Source organism: Periophthalmus magnuspinnatus, chromosome 22, assembly GCF_009829125.3.
Source record: "Periophthalmus magnuspinnatus isolate fPerMag1 chromosome 22, fPerMag1.2.pri, whole genome shotgun sequence".
Lineage (NCBI taxonomy): Eukaryota > Metazoa > Chordata > Actinopteri > Gobiiformes > Gobiidae > Periophthalmus > Periophthalmus magnuspinnatus.
The window spans coordinates 21,456,640-21,478,197 of NC_047147.1; the positions used below are offsets into that span (position 1 = coordinate 21,456,640).

General features: G+C 40.2%; 1 protein-coding gene across 1 annotated transcript in view; it reads left to right on the plus strand.

Moving 5' to 3' along the window:
- The window catches only part of kcnk10b (potassium channel, subfamily K, member 10b), a 44,000-nt gene extending 32,642 nt beyond the window's left edge, over positions 1-11,358 (plus strand). The window contains exons 3-7 of the mRNA XM_033988568.1: positions 4,135-4,252; positions 7,016-7,176; positions 8,028-8,220; positions 9,039-9,181; positions 10,756-11,358. Of these exons, the coding sequence (XP_033844459.1) occupies positions 4,135-4,252; positions 7,016-7,176; positions 8,028-8,220; positions 9,039-9,181; positions 10,756-11,358 (1,218 nt within the window). The remainder of the gene's footprint in view (positions 1-4,134; positions 4,253-7,015; positions 7,177-8,027; positions 8,221-9,038; positions 9,182-10,755) is intronic.
- Positions 11,359-21,558: the final 10,200 nt, after the last annotated feature.

The window sequence follows — 21,558 nt, forward strand, 5'->3', positions numbered from 1 at the left end:
TATTTGCATATTAATATGAGTGTTAGATAGATTTGGCTAGCGTAATAACTATTCGTATCTATTGTTGAACTAACCCACAAACTGTATAAAGAAGTGGACAAAGTGAGTGTGACGTCACCAATAGCGTTCAAATGAAGCTCATCGACACTATCGGTTACAGGGGTGAATTTGGAGCTGAGTTCCTTATTTGGAATTCCGACCGTGAGTATCATAGCAACCAAAGAGCCAATCCGGAGTAAGGCTGTTGAAGTAACGCCCTTTCCTGCCCACTGTGCTGGTTTAGCAGGGAGTGGGTACTTAGCAACGCTGTCAATCAAACCTGTTGCTAAGGCTAGCGGTAGCAACCTCAGGTAATGAAGGCTCCTCATTAGTTAGTTTAGATAAAATTGTAAAATAAACACACCAGGATCATGTAGGATAGATTTATAGATTAGTATGAGTCGATGGAGCTGGAAGTGCGCCCATGCTCATGCCATAAGAACTAATCAACTTTTCTTATTTTTAAAGGGGCACTATGTAAACCTTTCTGATGGGAGGTCGGCCACCTTCTTGTCACCATGAAGACGATATTACTTGCCCTGTGATATTATGGCATTAAATTGACTGATTGTGCATTAATTCGATTCATTTTTATTACAAAACAAAATGAAAAAAACAAACAAAAAACACACATTAATATTGCAAGTGAGGTCGCCTCTCCATGGATCTGACCTGTAATTTGGCCTCGTGCCTGGTGTTGTCTCCTGCTTGTCTCTAAGGATATAATGTAATTTCATACAGTGGAACTTTACAAGCCAAGCAATAACATCTGCTGCAGGAAAGAGAAAATACAACTGAGGGAACATGACCCAATACCCACCCAATTTTTGGCCATCAAAGCTAAAATATCTCCATGGAGACAAGCAGGCATTCCCTTCACTATTAAAGTTCCATAGTGCATCTTTAAAGGACTTGTACCCAATTTTTCCCATGTATTTGAGCTAAATTTGTCCCAGTACAGATATATTGTTTGAGCAGCTCTTGTCTAAATAAGTCAGCTATGTAACGTCTGCATCAAGTTATAAAGCGTTTTATTGTCCGATAGTCAGGAAGTACTCCCTTAGCATGCTTGTTGTTGTGAAAAACCCTTATAAACTAATGGTTGTGAATAATTAGGATGCTCAGAATGCATAAGGTGAGTGAGGAATAACTTTGGACCGCTGCAACTGCACCTTTACATTGTGTACTTTTTTCCACTGCTTCTTGAACTTCATGTAGTGTTTCTTTTACATGTTAGACAATCTGGGTGATTTTTGTCTGCAAATTCCCAAGTGGAGTAGTGTATTTCTGCTGACCTCTCTCTCCTCCTCTCTCCTCTTCTCCCCTCCTCTCTTCTCTCCTCCTCTAGTTTCCCGGTGGTACTCCGGTGTAGTGGCTGTAATCACACCCCTTATCTCCGCTTCGGTCTATTATCAGGAGATCTCCCAGCATGCCCCTCTCTCCTGTCTTTCTGTCTCATGTCTGACCCCTTGTATTGATCCCCTCCTCTGTTACCTCACCTCTGTTACATAAGTGAGGGCTACCTGAAGACTTTAAAAAGACACAGATGGGTCGTTTTAAAAGCATAGTATGTAACTTTTGACAGTGACTGTATAAAGAAGTGGTCTAAGTGAGTGTGACGTTAACCATAGCGTTTGGCTCCAGTCACATGAAGCTAATTGATACTAGCCGTTATAGGGGTGAATTTCAAGTTTCATATTGGGAATTATAACAGCAAGTATCATAGCAAACAAAGAGCCAATGTGGAGCAAGGCTGTTGAAGATAACGCCCCTTCCCGCCAGTTCTTAGCGACACTGTCACTCAAACCTGTTGCTAATGCTAGCAGGAGCAACCTCGAAGAGAGAAGGCACCCGATTTGTGTGTTGTCAATGTTTTTTCAGCCACAATAGCGAAATAAAAACACCAGGATCATGTAGAACGGGTTATACAAACATTTTAAGACCAGAATGATGAGCCTGACTACAGCATTTACGGAGAGAGGGGCGGTGGTTTTACAATAGAAAGTGAATTGAAGTCAGAATCGAAGAGGCGGAAATTACGCCCATGCTCACTTCCTATTTGGAGTGCAGCGACGGGTTAGCTCCATTTATATATACAGCCTATATTGCTTACTGTGAACGGACTTACATCTCCTGGGTCTAATTTAACCTGCTTGTTTCCATGACGATGTTCTTCCTTTGTCTATAATATTCCACAGTATGTCATCTCATCTATCGCCATGGAAAGTATGTTTTTAACTTGATTCGCCACCTCCAGATAGTTACATAGCTTTAAATAGGTGTAAAATATCACAAAATGTACTGTATGCAACTGCAGGTGTGCATGCTGTGTTTTTGATTTGTTAGGGTTTTTTATTTCACTCGGAAAAGTTAATAAATCAAAAGAAATCAACCAAGACTCCAGAAATCATGCAGTGCAGGTATTAGTCGACATTATCACAAAACCAAAGACAGCAGCCTGTTACAATATGAAATCACAAGCGGTGTTTCTGTCTGTGTCCTCTGTCTGCAGCTTAAGGCACTGGGAGCTCACATTCAGCTGTGTTTGTAGTACATTTTATAAAACTGTAAGTGTTTGCTCATGTAAAAACACTAAAACTGGATCAAAAACCTGATGCAGTTTCTCACACGCTAAAGCAGAGGATCCCATGAGTGAAATAATATGCAAAAAAGGCCGTTTTTGCCAACACATGCACAATCTGAGGTGGAGGACATGCAAATGAAGTTGTTAAGCGAGTGCTGCCGGATTTATCACAACCATGAGAGCAAAGACTGAGATAATAAGGTACACTGGAGAGACAGATGCAGACTTTTTTTTAAATAGGACTTGGTGCATCTATAGGGTATTTGATGTATTGATTTTAAATGTTTTAAAATGACCCATAAGAACAGATGAGATGATAACATGTTGTTTGCAAAGAGGCAGTAGTCAAATATAAACTTTACCTGCGACACATTGACACTTATTTCACTGAACTGGAGCGTCTGTCCCCTGTCCTAAAGACCCTGCCCCTGCGCTACTCCGATGCTACAGGTGCATACTTTCTTGCACATATTTCCGCAGTCCGCCATCCCACGTTTAAGTCCAAAGCGAAAAGGATGACGTTGGTAAATTTGCTGTTCAAAGTTTTCACGAGTCCTTGTCACACGCTCCTTAATCCAAACGCTATGAAATAATGTTTACTGTAGTTTAGTTTATTTATTGAGACAAGGGCAGTGCACAAATATTTGTTTCCACTTGTGGTTCCTGCGCAGGCTCATGTTATAGTTCATAAAATCAAACACACAAATGAAAGAAAATGTCTTAACAATGACCGAACCACCGTAAAAGTTCTCTACCATCATTCTCAGCAGCTTAAAATCATCATCCATCATTCAAAAGCATCAGTTCATTCCCTCCAAAACATCACCCTCTCTCCAGACACACATCATGTCACATTATGGGAGCACATTTCATTTGAGAGGAGCCATTGTTTCTTCCAGGCGTGAAAATATGCCATAGCCGGAGGAGCAGCAGATAAACATTTGCATAGAGTTTCAGGTTTTCAAAACTAAAATGTTGTGTTTATATGAATATGAATATACCAGTAGTGGAATAGCTGACTTTTTTTAGTGTTGGGAAGCAGGGGCCAGTGTTCATTTGCACAGCCCAACACTTCAACATTTCAGTTCAGTAGCCTGTAGGAGCAGAGGGATGCAAACTTTAGCGCTCCCTGAATTCTCTCATTTACATATCAGTTTTGCAGCAGAAATAATACACACACTTCTCAATATAAATCACTCACAACTTGCCCCCAAACTACACGTGCGTTTTTTCTGTTTATACTCAAATATACTACAGACAGCTCCTTTAAAATGTGATGAGACAGAGTGTGGGATTGTTAAAGTTCAAGTCAGAGTCCATTATTACCCCTAGATTTCTAGTCTGATTTGAAGGTTTTAGAGAGAGAGACTGGAGATGACTGCTGACACTTTATCTATGTTTCTGTGGGCCAAAGATGACGACTTCAGTCTTGTCTGAATTTAGCTGGAGAAAGTTGTTTTGCATCCACACACTGATCTGTTAACTTAGTTTCGATCTCTCTCTGTCCACAGCATGCCATCAATGCCATGAATGCAGGGGTCAGTCCTCTGGGGAACGCCTCACACTTCTCAAGCTACTGGGATCTGGACGGGGGATTCTTCTTCGCTGGGACGGTCATCACTACTATAGGTGAGCCCTCCGTCGTATGACTACAAACACTGACAATAGAGAGTAGGGCTGCAAGATTTATCACAATTTGAAGGGTCGCAGTGAACAAATTACAAAGGCTACAAAAGCTAACCCTGGAGTTTAAACATCTACAAACATTTCAAACTCAATCTCTATACTAATTAATCGACCCAATATTCAATACTGATTCTGATACCACAATGATAATAATAATAAAAAAACAAAACACTTTCTTTAGTTAATAGAATGCGATTTCAACATGGTAGTACTTTCTTTTATATTACTGTGTGGCCTTATATCAGTCGTCCAGTAGGTTCATAGTGGTCCATGGGCTTATACTAGTCTATGTGTCTTAAGCTTGTTTTAATACAGCTCAAGATCATTGTAAAGATATTCAGGAAAATCACATTTACATATTTCCAAAATTGTTAAGCCCTAGTGGAGAGCTCTAGGTGCTTACCTCTCAGTTTGACCAATTGTCCACCAGGTTAAGTGGTGCAGTGTCAGGAGAAGCAGCTCAGCATCATTCTGTGTGAGGACAGTGGATTGTGACAGTGTTAACCACATCAGTGCTGACACAGGCTGCGGTAAAGTGGATATGTGCCTCCTCCAGGCCAATTTAAAATCAGGTTTATGGAGATGCAAGCCTGCTCACTGTAAGGACACAGGTTTTTCAGTGCTGCACTCTTTCTTTTCTGCACTCTTCTGTTTCTTCTGTTTTAATGTTAATTTTATGATGATTATTTGTGATTATTTATGTTTTGATTTGTGTGATTTTAATGTCTTTCTTATTCTGTAAAGCACTTGGAATTACATTGTGTATGAATTGTGCTATACAAATAAACTTGCCTTGCCTTTTTAATTCTAATTTTAAATTCAAATGTATTCCTTGAAAATTTAGCTTTACTGCCAATCAAGCTTAACATTGATTGGCAGTGATGTTTGCAAAATCAAGACCTACAGCCCAAAAGTGATGTATATCTATATATTTGTATATCTATCTATATATATGTATATATGTATATATGCTGAAAACATAAAGCTCAATTTGTTGTTTAACTCCACTGTGCGCTCCCTGTGTCAGACTGTCTGTACTGAGCCAACACATGCCACATGTTCAGAGGACAGAGTGATGAGTAACAGAGACCAGGGCTTTATGTAACATCCAAGACAAGAAACGACATCTCTGCACATTTTTAAGTTCAGGCTATTTTTTCAGCCCTGTTCTGATCATTTCAACAGGGATCCTCAGGGTCCCAGAAACAGGCCAACAGGGCCTCCTCCGGCTTGTTTCCATGGAAATGTTGTTCCTTTGGCTATAATATCTCACTGTATGGCATAAAACGTATTTGTCTCCATGGAAATTGTTCCAAAGTATGGTTTTAACTTTCTAATTCCATGGAACCAGGTGATGTACCACCTCCAGAAAGTTACATAGTGTTCCTTTAATAATGATTTATATATAAAAAAAAAAAAAAAAATCATTATATCAACTCAGATATGAAGTAACCACGTTTAAATGCTAGCTAGCTCACTGTGTCTCAAAGCTAAGAGTTCCTTTTATTAAAACCGGAAAACATAAAATAAAGAGAGATTAACTGGACAGGAAGTAGTGACACTAACAGTGAGGCCACCGGCGCTATTGTGCACAGAGCCTATTATAAAATGAATGAAAACAAGCTCGCCACTTTCTATATATGTTTTAATGTTTAGGTGTAAGTGCTTTGTGATTGTACATCACCTCAATCATGCAGAGACAAAAGTGAAAAAGTATACAATAATGCAGCTCTGTGTTAGTTCTGCTCCGTATAACTCCATATTGAATCTATCTTTGCCTGTGACCACATGTAGACTCATCACGTCATAACTGCTCACTCATAAGGCAGACACGTAAACAGCGCCATTACCAAACACGTTTACACCCTCCCCTGTGGAGCGGACCCTGGCCGTCAGCGCTGCTCTATAATTAATGTCACTTTCTCTAAAGATTCACTAATTACTGCCTCCCGGGAACCATCTCCGACCTCTGCCACACGGGGCGCTGTTACATAAGCCTGCTTGGATGGACTTTATTGCATAACACTTAATTATACAGTGTTGGTAATGAGCTACTGCGACACTTGGGAGCCATCGGGGAGGTTTTCTGTCAATGTCAAGCTAATGTACTAATTATACTTTTACTAGAGTGACTTTCTGATGATATTATACCAGGAGACGTTTGTACTACTTTAAAATAACTACAAAGTAGCCTTAATAAATCATGAACAAAGACTTAATTCAAATTGCTTATTAAGAATGATGCTTACTTAAAGAGCCCCAATGTATTTGAGCAAAATGTGTCTTACCCCAGTGCAGATAGTTGTATAAGCAGCTCTTGAGGTCAAAATAAGTCTGCTCTGTACTGTCTGCATCGAATTATGAACCGTTTTATTGTTTGAAACTCAGAAAGTGCACTGTTAGCATGCTAAACTCCTCTTGACACCGATATTTGATACCAGTGGTAAAATGGTACATCCTTACATTTTATTTACTGTCTGAAAATATTTAAATGTATTTTTTATATAATAATAATAATAATAATAATAATAATATAATTTAAAAAAAAACATAAACTGCTACATATTAATTTCTTTTTCAGTAAATCTGGATCTTGTTTTTACTGTAATGCAATACAACATGATATAACTATGCGGTTATTTGCATACACATTGTCTACTCATCTGACCAAATGCGTGTGTTTGTATGTGTTTGATGACTTGACAGGTTTTGGAAACATAGCCCCCAGCACAGAGGGGGGTAAGATCTTTTGCATCCTGTACGCAATCTTCGGCATCCCCCTGTTTGGCTGCCTGCTGGCGGGCATCGGAGACCAGCTAGGCACGATCTTTGTCAAGAGCATCCTCAGAGTGGAGAAGATCTTCAAGGTACATTTACACATGAACAGGTACAACCTGTGAACACAAGCTCTGGTGCTGCTGAAATATGCCATATACCAAAAGTAGTGTAAATAAAAAAGTTTATATGAACCAAATGTTGAAGATACATACTTCTTTGGTGTAGGGTCTGCCACCTGCCCATCTCCATGGAGATGTTATTGCCTTGCTTGAAATGTTCCGCAGTATAACATAAAGCTCATCTTTCTGTATGAATACAAGTAGGTGAAGGCACCAGGCAGGCCAAGTTAAAGGTCAGATCTGGGGGCCAAATGCGGCCCTCAGGCCTCCAGTTGAGCTGGGACAACTGATCATAATCAGTATTTTTTACGGCAATATAACTTAAAATAACATCACACTGCATAGTCATACAGACCTAATATTCATATTTCAAGCCTTATTTAAATTATGACGTCAAAACTATGTTAAATGCACCATCTGAATTATTGACTGTATTCACCACGACCATGTTGAATATTTTTCAAGATATGGCCCTCGGTGAAAAGAGTTTGAGCACCCCTGGTGTTGAGGTTAGCCCACAAATAATATAAATACATATTTTTCAAGATTTTTTGTAGTAAAAAGATAACTGAATAAATACAAGACAAAAAGATTTAATGCCATACTGTGGAACATTCCAGACAAAGCTTTAGCATTTCCATGTGGCAAACCCTTGATCAAAAAAGTTACACTATATAGCTTTAACTAAATATTTTCAAAATGATGTTCTAAACTCCAGCCCTCAGCTGCGTGCTCAGATTGTGCAGTGGCTCACCAAACCAAATCCTCTTCACTCATTGATAGCTGAGTTCTTTTATAATGTGCCCTATTTCTGCGCTCAGCAAAAGCACCGTCAGATCAGCCAGACAAAGATCCGCGTGACGTCAACCATCCTCTTCATCCTGGCTGGATGCTTGGTGTTTGTGACCATCCCCGCGGTCATCTTCAAACACATAGAGAGCTGGAGCACGCTGGAGGCCATCTACTTTGTGGTCATCACCCTCACCACCGTGGGTATCGGGGACTACGTGGCAGGTGTGTCCAGTGTCACCAACCAACTCTGACATTCCTGACAGACCGATGAATAGTAGATAGACAGATAGATAGATAGATAGACAGATACTTTATTAATCCCCAGACTGTACTATTAAATTGTTTAAAAGTTGATTCAGTGTTTAGTTACACTGTAATCTGAGTTTGGACAGTTTTAATGCATTCATGATGATTTCCACAGTACCAGGTCCTATTCACATTGTTAACAGAGTGGTCATATCGACTGGCCCACTGGTTGGTAGTTCAACCCCAGCTTCAGTGAATATTGTTGTGTCCTTGGGCAAGACACTTAACTCGCCTTTCCTCCCAGTGTGTGTGTGTGTGTGTGTGTGTGAATGGGTTAGTTGCTCCTCGATTTAAAACACTTTAAAGTGCTATATAAGTATGACTATTTATACCATTTTGTCCCAGTTGTTAGTAGTTGGTGTAAGTAGATGACACACGAGGCATCTTATGATGATGAGCTTTTAACTATGGTTTCCACCCATCACTATCTTAGAGACAGATGTATTTTGATTATAGTTTTCACTCACCCCTATCTCCACCCACTGCTCTGAAAAAAATGTCTTCAAAAACCACAAAACAGAAGAGAATCCTTCCTCCATTTTTGAACAATAAGTCAGTGGTCCCATTTATTTTATGAAGCTGCTTTAGATATGTTGCTTGATGTTGCTTTTTAAAATCAGCATACAATAAAGTTGTGCCGCTTACACAAATACGCGGTTTTTAATAATGAAATGACCTTCTACCGGAGCACAATATGTATACTAAAACCTTCCCATTTCTTACATTGACTCCAGGAGGCAACCAGCACATCGAGTACCGGGACTGGTACAAGCCCCTGGTGTGGCTGTGGATCATGGTGGGGCTGGCGTACTTCGCGGCTGTGCTCAGTATGATCGGAGACTGGCTCAGGGTGCTGTCTAAGAAGACCAAGGAGGAGGTGGGTGTCATTGGATTACATCAACATTAACCACATGATCACATGATTTCATGATTAGATGAGACAGGCCCTAAATAAAAGGTCAGGCAGCACCGGCCCACCCACACTTTCCACATCAACTCCAGAGGACTTCATCACACGTGTAAGCATGTGATGAAGTCCTCTTCCTGCTAACTTTTTTCCACAAGTGCAGACATGCCTTTGTGGAAAAAAGTCTCAAAAGCCATGTTCTGACTGGTTCGCTTTGGAGTGGATTGGTATGGTTCGGAAGTGTTTGAGGGACCTCGGGATGCACTAGCTGCGCCTCGATACAGTTCAGCTGAAGGAAGCGCCACAATAGAAAACACAGACTCAGGCGTAATAATCATTTTTCACCTCTTATTAGATCGTGTGATTAAACGCTGTATTTCCAGTGATGACAACTTGTATGTTGAGTCGTCCTGCTCTACAAAACAAAGCTAGCATATTAGCAACAGTGTTTCCTGTTTATTGATGCACGGCTCTCAGGTCAAGATGGAAAATATTAGATTTCCAGAGCATAATGCATTGGACATAAGCCAAATCCAGTGCATTACACATAGAAAGATGAAAACGTTGCATAGAGGCGCAGATAAGTGAACTAAATGAGGAAAAAGCTGAAGATAAACCAGAAGTCATTTTGTATTTATGCCTGACCAGCCAGTCCCTTCTAAATTGTGTTCAAATCCAGAATTGGTTGGAATTGAACTACAGAAAGTGACAAATCACTTTCCTAATTTGGGATGATCCAACCACAGCCGCTAATTTGCATAATAGATTAACGGATGAAGTGTAATTGAGGTACAATTTAGAGAGAAAACAAACCCTTGCCCAGCAGCATAGAAACACACGTACCAGGACTAAATGAAACGTGGCTATAGAATCCGAAAAACGCCAATCAGTGTATGAGAAGTTCGTTACAATCTAATTTTTGACTTACAGGTGCACTTTTTCATTTTTCTGGTTAGGGGTCTGAAACATGCTTGTCTCCGTGAATATGATTTGTGTATATGTTGATGTATTGCGTTTATTGCTTTAGGTGGCGTCACCTACATGCTGCAAAATTGTCCGTCTAAACAAATCAATGTATATCTAAATTGCCTGAAATCCAAAATACACACGTCTTAAATACTTCATGAAGATATGAGTCTGGTCACCCGTGAATCTCCCTGTTTTCAAATGTGATTGACAGGTGGATTAGCCAATCAGGGACACACATGGTCCATCATATAGGAAAAAATTAAGAAAAAAAAAAATATCACAGGGGCTGAAAAACATGGATCAATGAGCAAAGCAGTTCAGTCTGTTAATTTGAGGTGAAGGAAATTTGATTTAATCTGTAAATAATAGGTAACCAATGAGCTCGTTGTTTCACATGTGTCACTGAAAAAAACCCCAAATCTGATTGGACGATCACATTTGACTGGGCTTGAGACGCAACGGAGGATGTGGGGACTAGACTGAGATCAATCTATATAAAAAATACAGACAGATATCATTCTGTATTTTATCTAAGTGCAATTCAACTCTAATCTAGTGTTACACCTCTGTTGCAGGTTGGCGAGTTCAAGGCTCACGCGGCGGAGTGGAAAGCTAACGTCCGCGCAGAATTCCGCGAGACCCGACGTCGCCTCAGTGTGGAGATCCACGACAAACTGCAGCGCGCCGCCACCATCCGCAGCATGGAGCGCAGACAGCTCGGCCTGGAGCAACGCGCGCACTCCCTGGACATGCTATCGCCGGAGAAACGCGCCGTGTTCGCTAGCTTGGACGCAGGACGCTTCAAAACCTCCTCCCAAGAAAGCATCGACACCAAGCTAAACAACCTCAGGCTAAAGGGCGCGTATGAGAACCAAGGAACTGACCAATCGCAACAGGCCGCTTCTGCGTCTGAGGAGAATTTGTTCAATTTGAAGTTCGGGTCGCTGGGTAAGCTAGGAAAACGCAAGAACCGCGAGCTGAGGAGGAACATTGCGGACAACGCGAGGCGGGCGAGTGAGTGTATCAACAATACCAGTGCCATAGGTGGAGAGGAGGACGAGGAAGCGATGAAGGAGACGGGAGAGAGGAAAGAAGGAAACACAAGCCTCACAAACATTTACGTGACAGAGCGCAGCAAGTTGAACGGATTCTTACCCAAAGATCGCGTCAATGACTAACGGAGGAGTTCTGCGAGACACTGAGAGATTCTGCAGACTGAGGACAGAAAGGTGGGAGTTTCTTGGAGGGAAATCAAAAGATGTAGAATTTGTAATGCTTCCATGGACATCGTGCCATAGAGTGGGGAGGAGATGTGTTGCCAAAAATGACTAGACAGAGAGCATGGCTACATGTACAAGATACTGCTTTTTTTTTTTTTTTTATATAAAGGCTATCAGTAGCAGCAAAATCTTGTGTGCAGCTACTGATCAAAACACACTGCCCAAACAAAAATGGTAACTTCTCTAACTGTAAAAAAAACATTTATACAGTGGATATAATTTTCATATTCACTTACATATAGGAGATTAAAGGGGCACTATGTGATTTTGCCTAGAACGTTCCACAGAATATGATGTAGAAATTAGCCATGTCCATTGAGAAATACTTGCTATGTTATTCGCAGTAAAAATTCCTATATTTGAAGCAATAACATGTAGGTAAGTTGATAACATCCACCATCCACCAGAAAAGTTACATAGTGCACCTTTAAACATTTCTTGAAAACTTGTGTATAATGTTATCTCAACTTACAATAAAAGGCCAAAATACTTTCCATTATTCAAGTTCATAGGATAGCGCTTAAATGTTTTACTTCTCCTTTATCTAACTCAAACCAGTCTAATTTTTTTGTATGTGACACTTGGTTGCCATGCCGACAAGTTTATATGACGTTGCTATTGGTCGGTTACTAGTTGATTTTAGAGACTGGCTCTACCGAATTTCTTCTGTTTGTTTATTTTCTGAACACAAGGGCTACCATAGGCCATAACCCACACCAAAAACAAGAGCAAAACAACAGCAGTCTCAACTCACTCGAGCCAGTCTCCGAAACGGACCAGTAACCGACCAATGGAAACTTTACATCAACTTGTTGGCATAGCAACCACGTGTCAACCAAGTCTCACATACAAAGGCAGTTATGTTAACTAACTAAAGATAAAATATCAGATAATTACAATATTATACCTTTTAAATGGTCAAAACTTCTCAAAATGTTGCCGATAAACAGGAAGTTGAAACCCGTGAATGCAGGTTTTTAGTGGAGTAAGGAAAACCGAAGGAGACACAGGGAGAACACGCAAACTTCATATAGAAAGGCCAGTGCAGGAACCAAACAAAGGCTCTTCTTGCTGCGAGACTGAACCACTCTAGAGGCTTATAGTCTGCTAATTCTGCATTTGAAGTAATTAGCAACTATTACGTTACTTAAATCATTCTTACCATTGAAGAAGCTGTGTATGATTTTACTGTCTTAAAAACAAAACTAATTTATTTTAAATGATTGGCAAAGGTCCAAAGTTATTCCTCACTTACGTTATACATTCCGAGCATCCTAATTATTCACCACGATGACTTTATAGGCACTAACTGCACACGTCTTGGTTCTCTGAGAATAAACTGCTATATAATTAGAAGCAGACAGCACACAGCGGACGTATTTTGGCCTCAAGAGCTGCTTATACATATATGTACTGCAAGACACATTTTGCTCAAATACTTAAATACTTAAAACTTGGTGGTTCAAATCCCAGACTCGACATAAACATCATTGGTTGATTGGTCTGTGTACAATGGCATATGAATGTGTGTGTGAATGGATGTAAAGAGCTTTGAGAGCCTTGAAGGTGTAAAAGCACTCTATAAAAATGTGACCATTTACTTATGAATATTTCAGGTGCAGCCATTTTAAGTATCTATTTACATGTAGCCAGGACAATAGAAGGTTGATGCTGATATACCTCATGAAGACTCGTGGGCAGGTGCCTCTACATGTGCCAGTGGTGTCCTCCCTATGTCCCTGTCCCATGTCTCCTACGGGACTTGTTGTTACTGGGACCGCTGAATCTTATTTCTCCAATTAGCATGGGTTATCAGCAACGCTCCACCCAAGCCATCCATCTTGGAGAGACTTATCGATCGGCTATTTTTAGACACGCCGAGAACTTCTAATGCACCGAGACGCGCAGGATGAGTTTCGCTTCCGATCAATAGTAGATACGAGCACTTACCCGAAAGACTTCTACACAAACATAGCATAGACGCAGCCAATAACGAACCCAATACCGCGCAGGACTTGTCAAACGTGTTGCATGGCTATCGGAACTTAAATTCAAGGGCAACTGATCCAAAAGGACGGAAAAGCTGGAATCTTCCAAATATTGTATCTTTAGGCCATAAGATTGTTATAATATGAACAATAATAATGTGTTGATTTTTAAACTTTCACATAATGTCTTTTGAATTGTTATTGATGAATGTGAGACTATCATTGTGTAACTGTCCAGCATGTTTTTGTTTAAAGGGGCATCATGTAACTTTTCGGTTGGAGGGTCCGCCTGCTTGTCTCCATGAAGATGTTATTTTTACCTTTGCCTGGAATGCTCCACAGAAAAGCATTAAACATATCTATTTTTGGTTTATTTCTTCAGTGCATATGACAGGTTTCTGTGATAAAAATAAATGATAGTTTTACGTCAATCAAGAAGCAATTTGCGAAGAAAATTTGAAAAAACATGTTGAAAATGACAGGAAGTAGAGAGTTCTAAAACATGGCATCAAGTATAGGAGAATTCTGTCCGAAAGTTTGGCACAATTTACACACAACAAACACGTTTTTCTGATGCTTTAACCATTATTTCAACTAAATAAAGGTGTTTCTTATCATTTTATTTGTCAAATAATCATTTCTGCATACATTAGAGGAGTTTTCACCCAATGTAAAACCGTCAGGAAAAGTAAAATGATAGAATATAATATGTGTTTTAGTAAAATGAGTAGTCCAACCTGTTTTTTTTTCCGCGGAGATACTGTGAAACATTCCAGGCAAAGCAGTAACATTTCCATGGAGACAAAAAAGTGGCAGACCCTTTACCAGAAAAGTTGCACAGTGCACCTTTTCACTTTTTGATACCACCTTTGAACATCTGTAGAAAGTAGTTTAAAGACACAATATGCATGTATGAACTATAACAACACGGTCTGACTCTTAACATTCCCCATCAAACATAGCAGAGGTTGATGGTTTGATTCCAGCTTTGACCACTGCATACTGCCATTGTGTCCTTGGGAAAAGTATTTCACTCACTCTGTATGAATGTTTTTGTTGGAGATTGGTGGTGGACAGAGAGGCCGATGGCACACATTAACAGCCACAGTTTCAACAGTCCCAGGGCAGCTATGGCTACAAACGTGACAAAGGAGTGAATGAATAACGCAGTATAAAGCACGTTGGGTGTCTTGGTACGTGGAATTTTAAATCACTGTAATTATCTTTTTATGTTTGAATCTTGTTCGAATTCTGTTTTGTCCAATATCGCATTTGACTTGTTTTGATTCAGACTTAAAGGTGCGCTGTGTAAAGTCTGGAGTCCACTGCGTATTATAATATTGTTGAATGCCAAACTACACAATGTCTAGATGAACTTAAATCAGCCCACATTCACACTGTCAGTCGTGGAAAAGACCAAAGTTTGTCTGAGTGAACATCAGGCTCTAGGCTCCGTGTGGTAATGTCTCCATAATTGTATCGTAAGCTGAGGTAGTGCTACATGCTAGTTTTGTTTTCACATTTGTAAAAGTTAGTAAATGTAAGGAGAAGGGATGAGAGGGTCCCGTTCAGCGAGAGGCCAATTCACACCAAAGCACAGCGGCACGTCACGGATCTTAAATAGGCTTTAACACAACTTTTGCTGTGTTTTAAATAGGAGTTTTACCTGCAGATTACGTATAAAACGAGAGACACAGCACGCGGCAGTCACGGGAGAGGAGGCGGGGCTTTGAGGAGGTTATAGTGAGCTTAGCAAGAGCCGAGTTTCCAGAAATAGGCAGAAATAGGCAGAGTGACCGGTGAAAAAGCACCTGGTGTGTATATGCTCATAGAAAATAATGGAGGACGCTCTGATGTGCACTGGCCTTCACCCTGAAAACAACTCTCTAAAATCCCAAACCCTGCAGATATCAGTCACAGCTCGTCTTTGGTGATGACAGGTCTACGCCAGCACGTTAATATATTTTGAAATTTGATGTCTTGCTGAAGTAAGTATAGACGATAAACGATAATATTGAAACCAATTTATGCCGCTGACACAATAACCCAAGAAAAAAATATATAGTTCAAGCGTTTATATACTGAACGATAAGTCAATATAGTGATTATCGTGACAGTCTTAGGTCTAAGTTTGATCTTTGTCCCTGTCTCACTGTGAGTCCTACCCACAACTCAAGATTTTTAATGTTGATCGGAAATCTTTTGTTGCAGCCGCCAAGAAAAAATGTGCAGTGGACACCCGGCTTTACTTTCTACTGGAGGATCTGCCACCTGCTTTTCATATGGTTGTTTTTTTTTTTTGCTCTAGCCTTAACACACTACTGCATCTCCACTAAAGCTGGCTGTGTTCATGTGATAATGCCTGGTTTGTGTCTGCATATTGTGTCTTTAACGTATCGTCTCATTAGTAGTAGTTGGTTGCGTTTGGTAGCACTTCTCTACACAACTCTTCTGGACTCTTCTGCATGTTTTCATATGGGACACTTAGAACGTCTCCGTCTCCTAAGTCTATGGCATTAACCTGTCGTCATTCCCGTGAGTTAACTCTGATCACATGTTCAAAATGACAAAGACATCACCTTAATGTAGTGAGTGCCTTTTTCACACAATAAAGATGAAAACACTAGTCTGTGTCATTGCCTAAAAAGAACTTCCTGTGTAAAATAGAGGCCTACATATTGTTTTCTTGTCAGCTTATTTTTCAGGGATATCTTTAAAGGATTGCTATTGGCCTTTAAATGGTCCATATTGTGTTATTTTCTGATCTATATTATAATGTGGTTCCCTCATCACAAACAGACCTGGAGTTGTGTTTTGTTTCGCTCACACATGTTTAACACAAAAACCCTGCGTATTTAGGCTGAGTTCTTCTCTCAGACTGAAAAACTACCACTTTAGACAGACTAATGATGCAGGATTACTCAAACAAATGTGTGAATGAAACAAAACACAACTCCAGGTATGTTTTTGAAGAGGTAATAACAGATTAAAAGCTCAAAATTTTGCATAATATAGGACTTTTAAGGTATATTTCATTGTCGTTGTAGGAACCTTTGACCCATCCCTCAATGCTGCTGGGGCAACTTCAGATCTTGAGTTAGACTTGGCCAGGACTATCTTATAAAATCGGTACATGCCTTGGGCTGACCGGGTTGATGGGAGAAACCATAGTGCCTAGAGGAAACCCCCAAAGACACAGGGAGAACATGCAAACTCTACACAGAATAGCCCAAGCAACCCTGGAATTAAAACTGTTAAAAATGGGGTATCATGCAAAAAATACCACATACATGTTATAACGTTGTTGCCTTATCATAAACATCCCTGAGGAGGTTTCAAATGTCATCCATGCATGTTTGAGTAATTTAGTGATCTCTCCCAGCCCCTACCCGAACCCTCCTTACTGTCAGCTGTAATATTTGGCCAACGCTCCGCCCACAAGCCTACGTCACCCATGCTCCCACATGACAATTCTCCATAAATATACAAAAGCATGATACAAAACTGTGCACTACAACTTTACAAACCTGATGCGATGTGCAGTAGTTTCATTAACGGGATGCACACTGATTGTAAAGTGATAGTGCTCTGAAGGGGGAGCGACCTTTGACTCAAAAATGATGTGTCAGAAATGAAAGTCAACATGTTAATAGGTTGTTTTTCCGGCAAATATAGCGAAACAATTAAAGGTAACATGGAGATCTAAATATGTTATGTGTTAGCAGTTAATACCCCATAGAAGTGATATACCCTCTCTTTAAGTGTATGAGATAAACTGGCATCAAGTGGAGGAGATGGTGAAGTCTGCTGCTCTGATGGAAATGCATAGAAATACATACAACTTCTCCCATTGTGTTCCATCACTTCCATGTCCCTTGAAGCTACATGTTTTGCTTTAATTAAATGTCAGACTGTTATGTAATTGTGTAGCAGTGTTGCAGGATGTGGCCGGGCTCTCCATCCGTGCCTATGGAGCCTGTCACGTGTGTTTGAGTGTGTGCGGTACCTATGACAGAATATGACAGAAGGTAGATTGTATCTTTATAGACTCCCAAAATAAAAATAAAAACAAAAAACAAAAATTAAGCCTCATTTACACATGCGCCCTGACAGGAATTTACCTGCATTTTGCCAGGATGAGAACAATACAGAAGCTCCTGCCAGGGATAGTGAATATCATCAAATCAGAGACATTGTTGAGTGAGAGCCATGAGGAAACAACTGCCTATGGCCATCCCAGAGAGTTGTTGGTCTGTCATGGCTCAACATACATGTGAAAGAAGAGTGTGTACCAAGGTTAAATCTATTTATTTATTTATTCATTGAATTGATATGTAAAGAAGGTTTTGTAGTTTATTAAAATAAATGTGGATGATTGAATAGGCAGAGTTAAAATATGAGACAGTTAAAATTAGGTGAGAGCTGTGCGGTGTGACCAAATGAGGCAAACTGTTAAAAGAACTTATTTAATGTATTACAAAGGTTTAAAAATGGATTAAAAGCCGACAAATAAAGATAAAATGTTCTAAAATTGACTGGTGGTCCACAGTAGTTAAAATGTTAAAGGGCTCGCAGGGAGGCGGCGGGATGCTTCCTTTGGCTCCTCCTAGAGAGCAACAAGACAGGCCTCCAGAAATGGCACGCAGCAATATACCACAGGCTGGATGTTTGAGCAACACTACAAGTTCTATCAGAGTACTCACATGCAAGGCAGGGTTTCCCCTGCCGTAGTGTGTTCATCACGGTGCTCCTCTCGATCAGTTGACCCACTCACAGGCTGCCTCCTCCCATCCACCTCCGGCGCCTGTCGCACACAACACCAGCCAGCTCATAGTGCAGATACATAGTACCCCCAGAGCCCAAGGCCCTACAATCTGAGCACCACTAGAATACACCGATAGAGTACAGGCAAGGCACAGTGTCTGTACCCTGATCCATGTCGTGGTGCTCTACCTGAGGTGAGCTCCCCCTGTGTTATTGCAGTGTAGTCCTCAGTCCCACTTACAGCCGCCTCCTCCATTCTCTGCTGACTGCCCTCAGATCAGATCCACTGTCCTTTTTCCTTTCATTTTGCTGCCACCGCACAGGTGTTTTGACTCAAAATACACAACTACACAGCAAACTCATACAAATGAAATAAACATGTGTGGTGATATTGAGTGTATCTGACTAACCAACTAAATTATATAAAATTTAAGTAATGAAAAATAAACTAACAATACCATAGGGTCTAGGCCAGAAAATAAATTAAAAGGAATAACTAAACAATACGGCACACAGGTTCTGCCCAAGAGGTAGTTCCAGTTTTAGAGAAGTTAACATGTATTCACTTAATAAGTGCTTTTAAAAGAGAGAGTGAAGGAGTGCCCAGTTTGTACAGCCTAACCTAGCGAGAGCAAAGTTGACAAATCCAAACTAACACAAACTGCATTCAATAGTTTATTTCACATGGTAAGTTACTTATGATGGATATTTTGGGCTCAAGTTTGTCAAACAGGGCAGGATGGTTGTCTCGCAAATGTGCATGCAAGATGTTCGTGTTTGCCCTCAGAGCTGCAACTTTTGTTCAGCTCTGCAGATTGGTGGCTCATCTTGCTGGTCTTGTTTTTCAAATCCATAATAATTCCACACATCAGACTTCACCTTGAATGGAGGATATAAATGTGTGGCGTCATCTGGATGCAGATCCACTGCTTGCCCACGAGCCATGATGGTGACCAGGGTGAAGAACCATCCCCAATTCAGAATATTCACAGAAGTTAACATTGGTATGATAGAACAGCAGAACTAACACCTAAACATTGTATTGAAACCGGAATCATGAGGCAGTCTGGTGCCGTAAAGGAGATGATAATCATGTGCGATGATCGCGATTATTAAAAAATGCTACAAACAATTAATCGCATTTAGCAGTGTTATCGTATATCGTTCCATTCCTATTCATGACATCACAAGGTGGAACAGAGCATTTTGAACCTTGGAAATGCTTGACTAATTATAAAGGGTTACTCAGACATTTTGTGTAATAGAGGACTTTTAGCAATACCAAAGCATAAAATAATGCCAAAATAAAATTGTTACTATACGGGTATTGGGCATTATGCTCTTATTGCAATATCAACAATTTTGCATCCTTACCCTCCGCCTCTCCCTTTCTGCATCTGTCTGACCCCCGCCATCACTGCCCCCCGTGACTCCCAGCACCTTCACACATCCTGTTTACCCCCGGTTCCCGCAGCGACCTCTTCAAACATTCATTGCCAGTTTATAATGAGCCCTCCCTGTTATTACGCCTCGACAGTATTATTCCAATACAAATCACTACTTGTGCTGGTGCCTCCCCCAGTGCAGATGGCTCTGTCTTTGCACACTGCAGTCCACAGCCACCTGTTTAAGTGATGCTCTGCCGCGCAACAGTTGTTTTTATGCCGCTTCGATTTGAGAACACATTAGCATACAGCACTAGCATTTAGCCGGGTGAGCTGCTAATGCTAGGCTGTCACAGAAGGACGTAGGCTGCATTCTAAGGCTTATTGTGCAACTATTCAAATCGCGCTGTGAAGAGGCACAACCTCTATGTAGGATTGCTCAGACTTATTTGAATATTTGAAATGTGAGCTTGTACAAATCGAGTAATACAACTGAATGTGAAAGAGATTTTACATTATGGCCATGGTTTTCAAACTGTGGTACAGGTACATATAGAGATCCTGCACCATGTGTCTACATTTGACAGGGACGCCATGTTGGAAGAGAATGTGCTGAATTACCACTAATAAATGGCACAAGTCACTTTTGGAGTATTTTTGTTTTTAAATGAAATCGTAGACAATGATTTATGTTAAAACCTTCCTTATAAAACATGTGCATGTAACATTTACTGATATTGAACGAAACTGATGAAATAGCGAAAACATAGTGTGCTCTAACTAATGTGCAGACGGTGTAGCCTGTTAGTAGCTAGCTCATTCAATGTCAGTGTATTAAACACAAAAAAACATTGATTTAGGTGTAGTTTGTGATTTAATTTTCTATAATTCACATTTCTAAGCAGTCAACGAATGTCAAGCAAAAAGCATTTAAGATGGTTTCTCTTCAATCTACTCTCTCTGCCTGATGTATACACTACATTGTTAGTGACAATACACAAAGAAATCCCCCCAAAACCCCCCGATATCGATGTCAAAAACACATTAAAATCTTAATTAATGTACTGTTTCATTAGCTGTTAGTTTGTTTAGCTGCAGAAATTCACTTCTCAGCCACAACCACTGCTAGTGTGGGGTTTGGAGGTGCATGCTGGGATTGCGTGACCACTAGAGGAGCTCTGTGTGTGGAGTGGTGTGTTTAAAACTGCTGTGCACACAGCCTGGTACTGATAAGCCCATAAATGTTCTATCCCATTCATTTAATGAGGCATTGTTTTTTTGTGCATTTTTATCCAGCATAACATTAGACTTAAGAAATGATAGTTGTTAGTATTTATGCTAATTTTGTCATTTCTACATCAGTACACTAACATGTTTGACACGTCTACACATGGTGATGTTTTCTACTGAGGCTCTGGTGTTACTCACGTGTGGTCAAGTGGTTGTCAGTTGCCAAAACAGTCCTGCTTTTGTAGAGTTTGTGATGTTTGGAGGTTTGCGCTAACTCTCCCATTGAAATTGCATTGGAAAGAAGTTTCTTGTTTGGAAGATTATGCTGGTTATACTGTTACTTGAGTAATATATTTTATAATGTAACAGGGATTTTTATTTTTTTGTTTTGTCCATCCAAGAACATACATTTTTTAATCATAAATCAGATGTTATGTCCAATTTTATGACTTTTACTCAAATAGTTTTCCCAAATACTTTTTTACTTTTACTTTTATACTAATTTCTTTGACCAGTACTTGACACTTTTTCATATTGTTTATTCTGCCAAAATCACTGATGTCCCTGTGTGATTCTTTTTTGTCTGATCGGCTGATTGGCACCTGTCAATCACGCCCATCTGAACTCTGGGAGATTCACGGGGATCAGACTCAGAATGTGGACATTTTTCTGGGTCCATTTGAGATGAGCTCGTGGCACGTCTTCAGTGTGTGGGAGTGTTTTTCACTTTG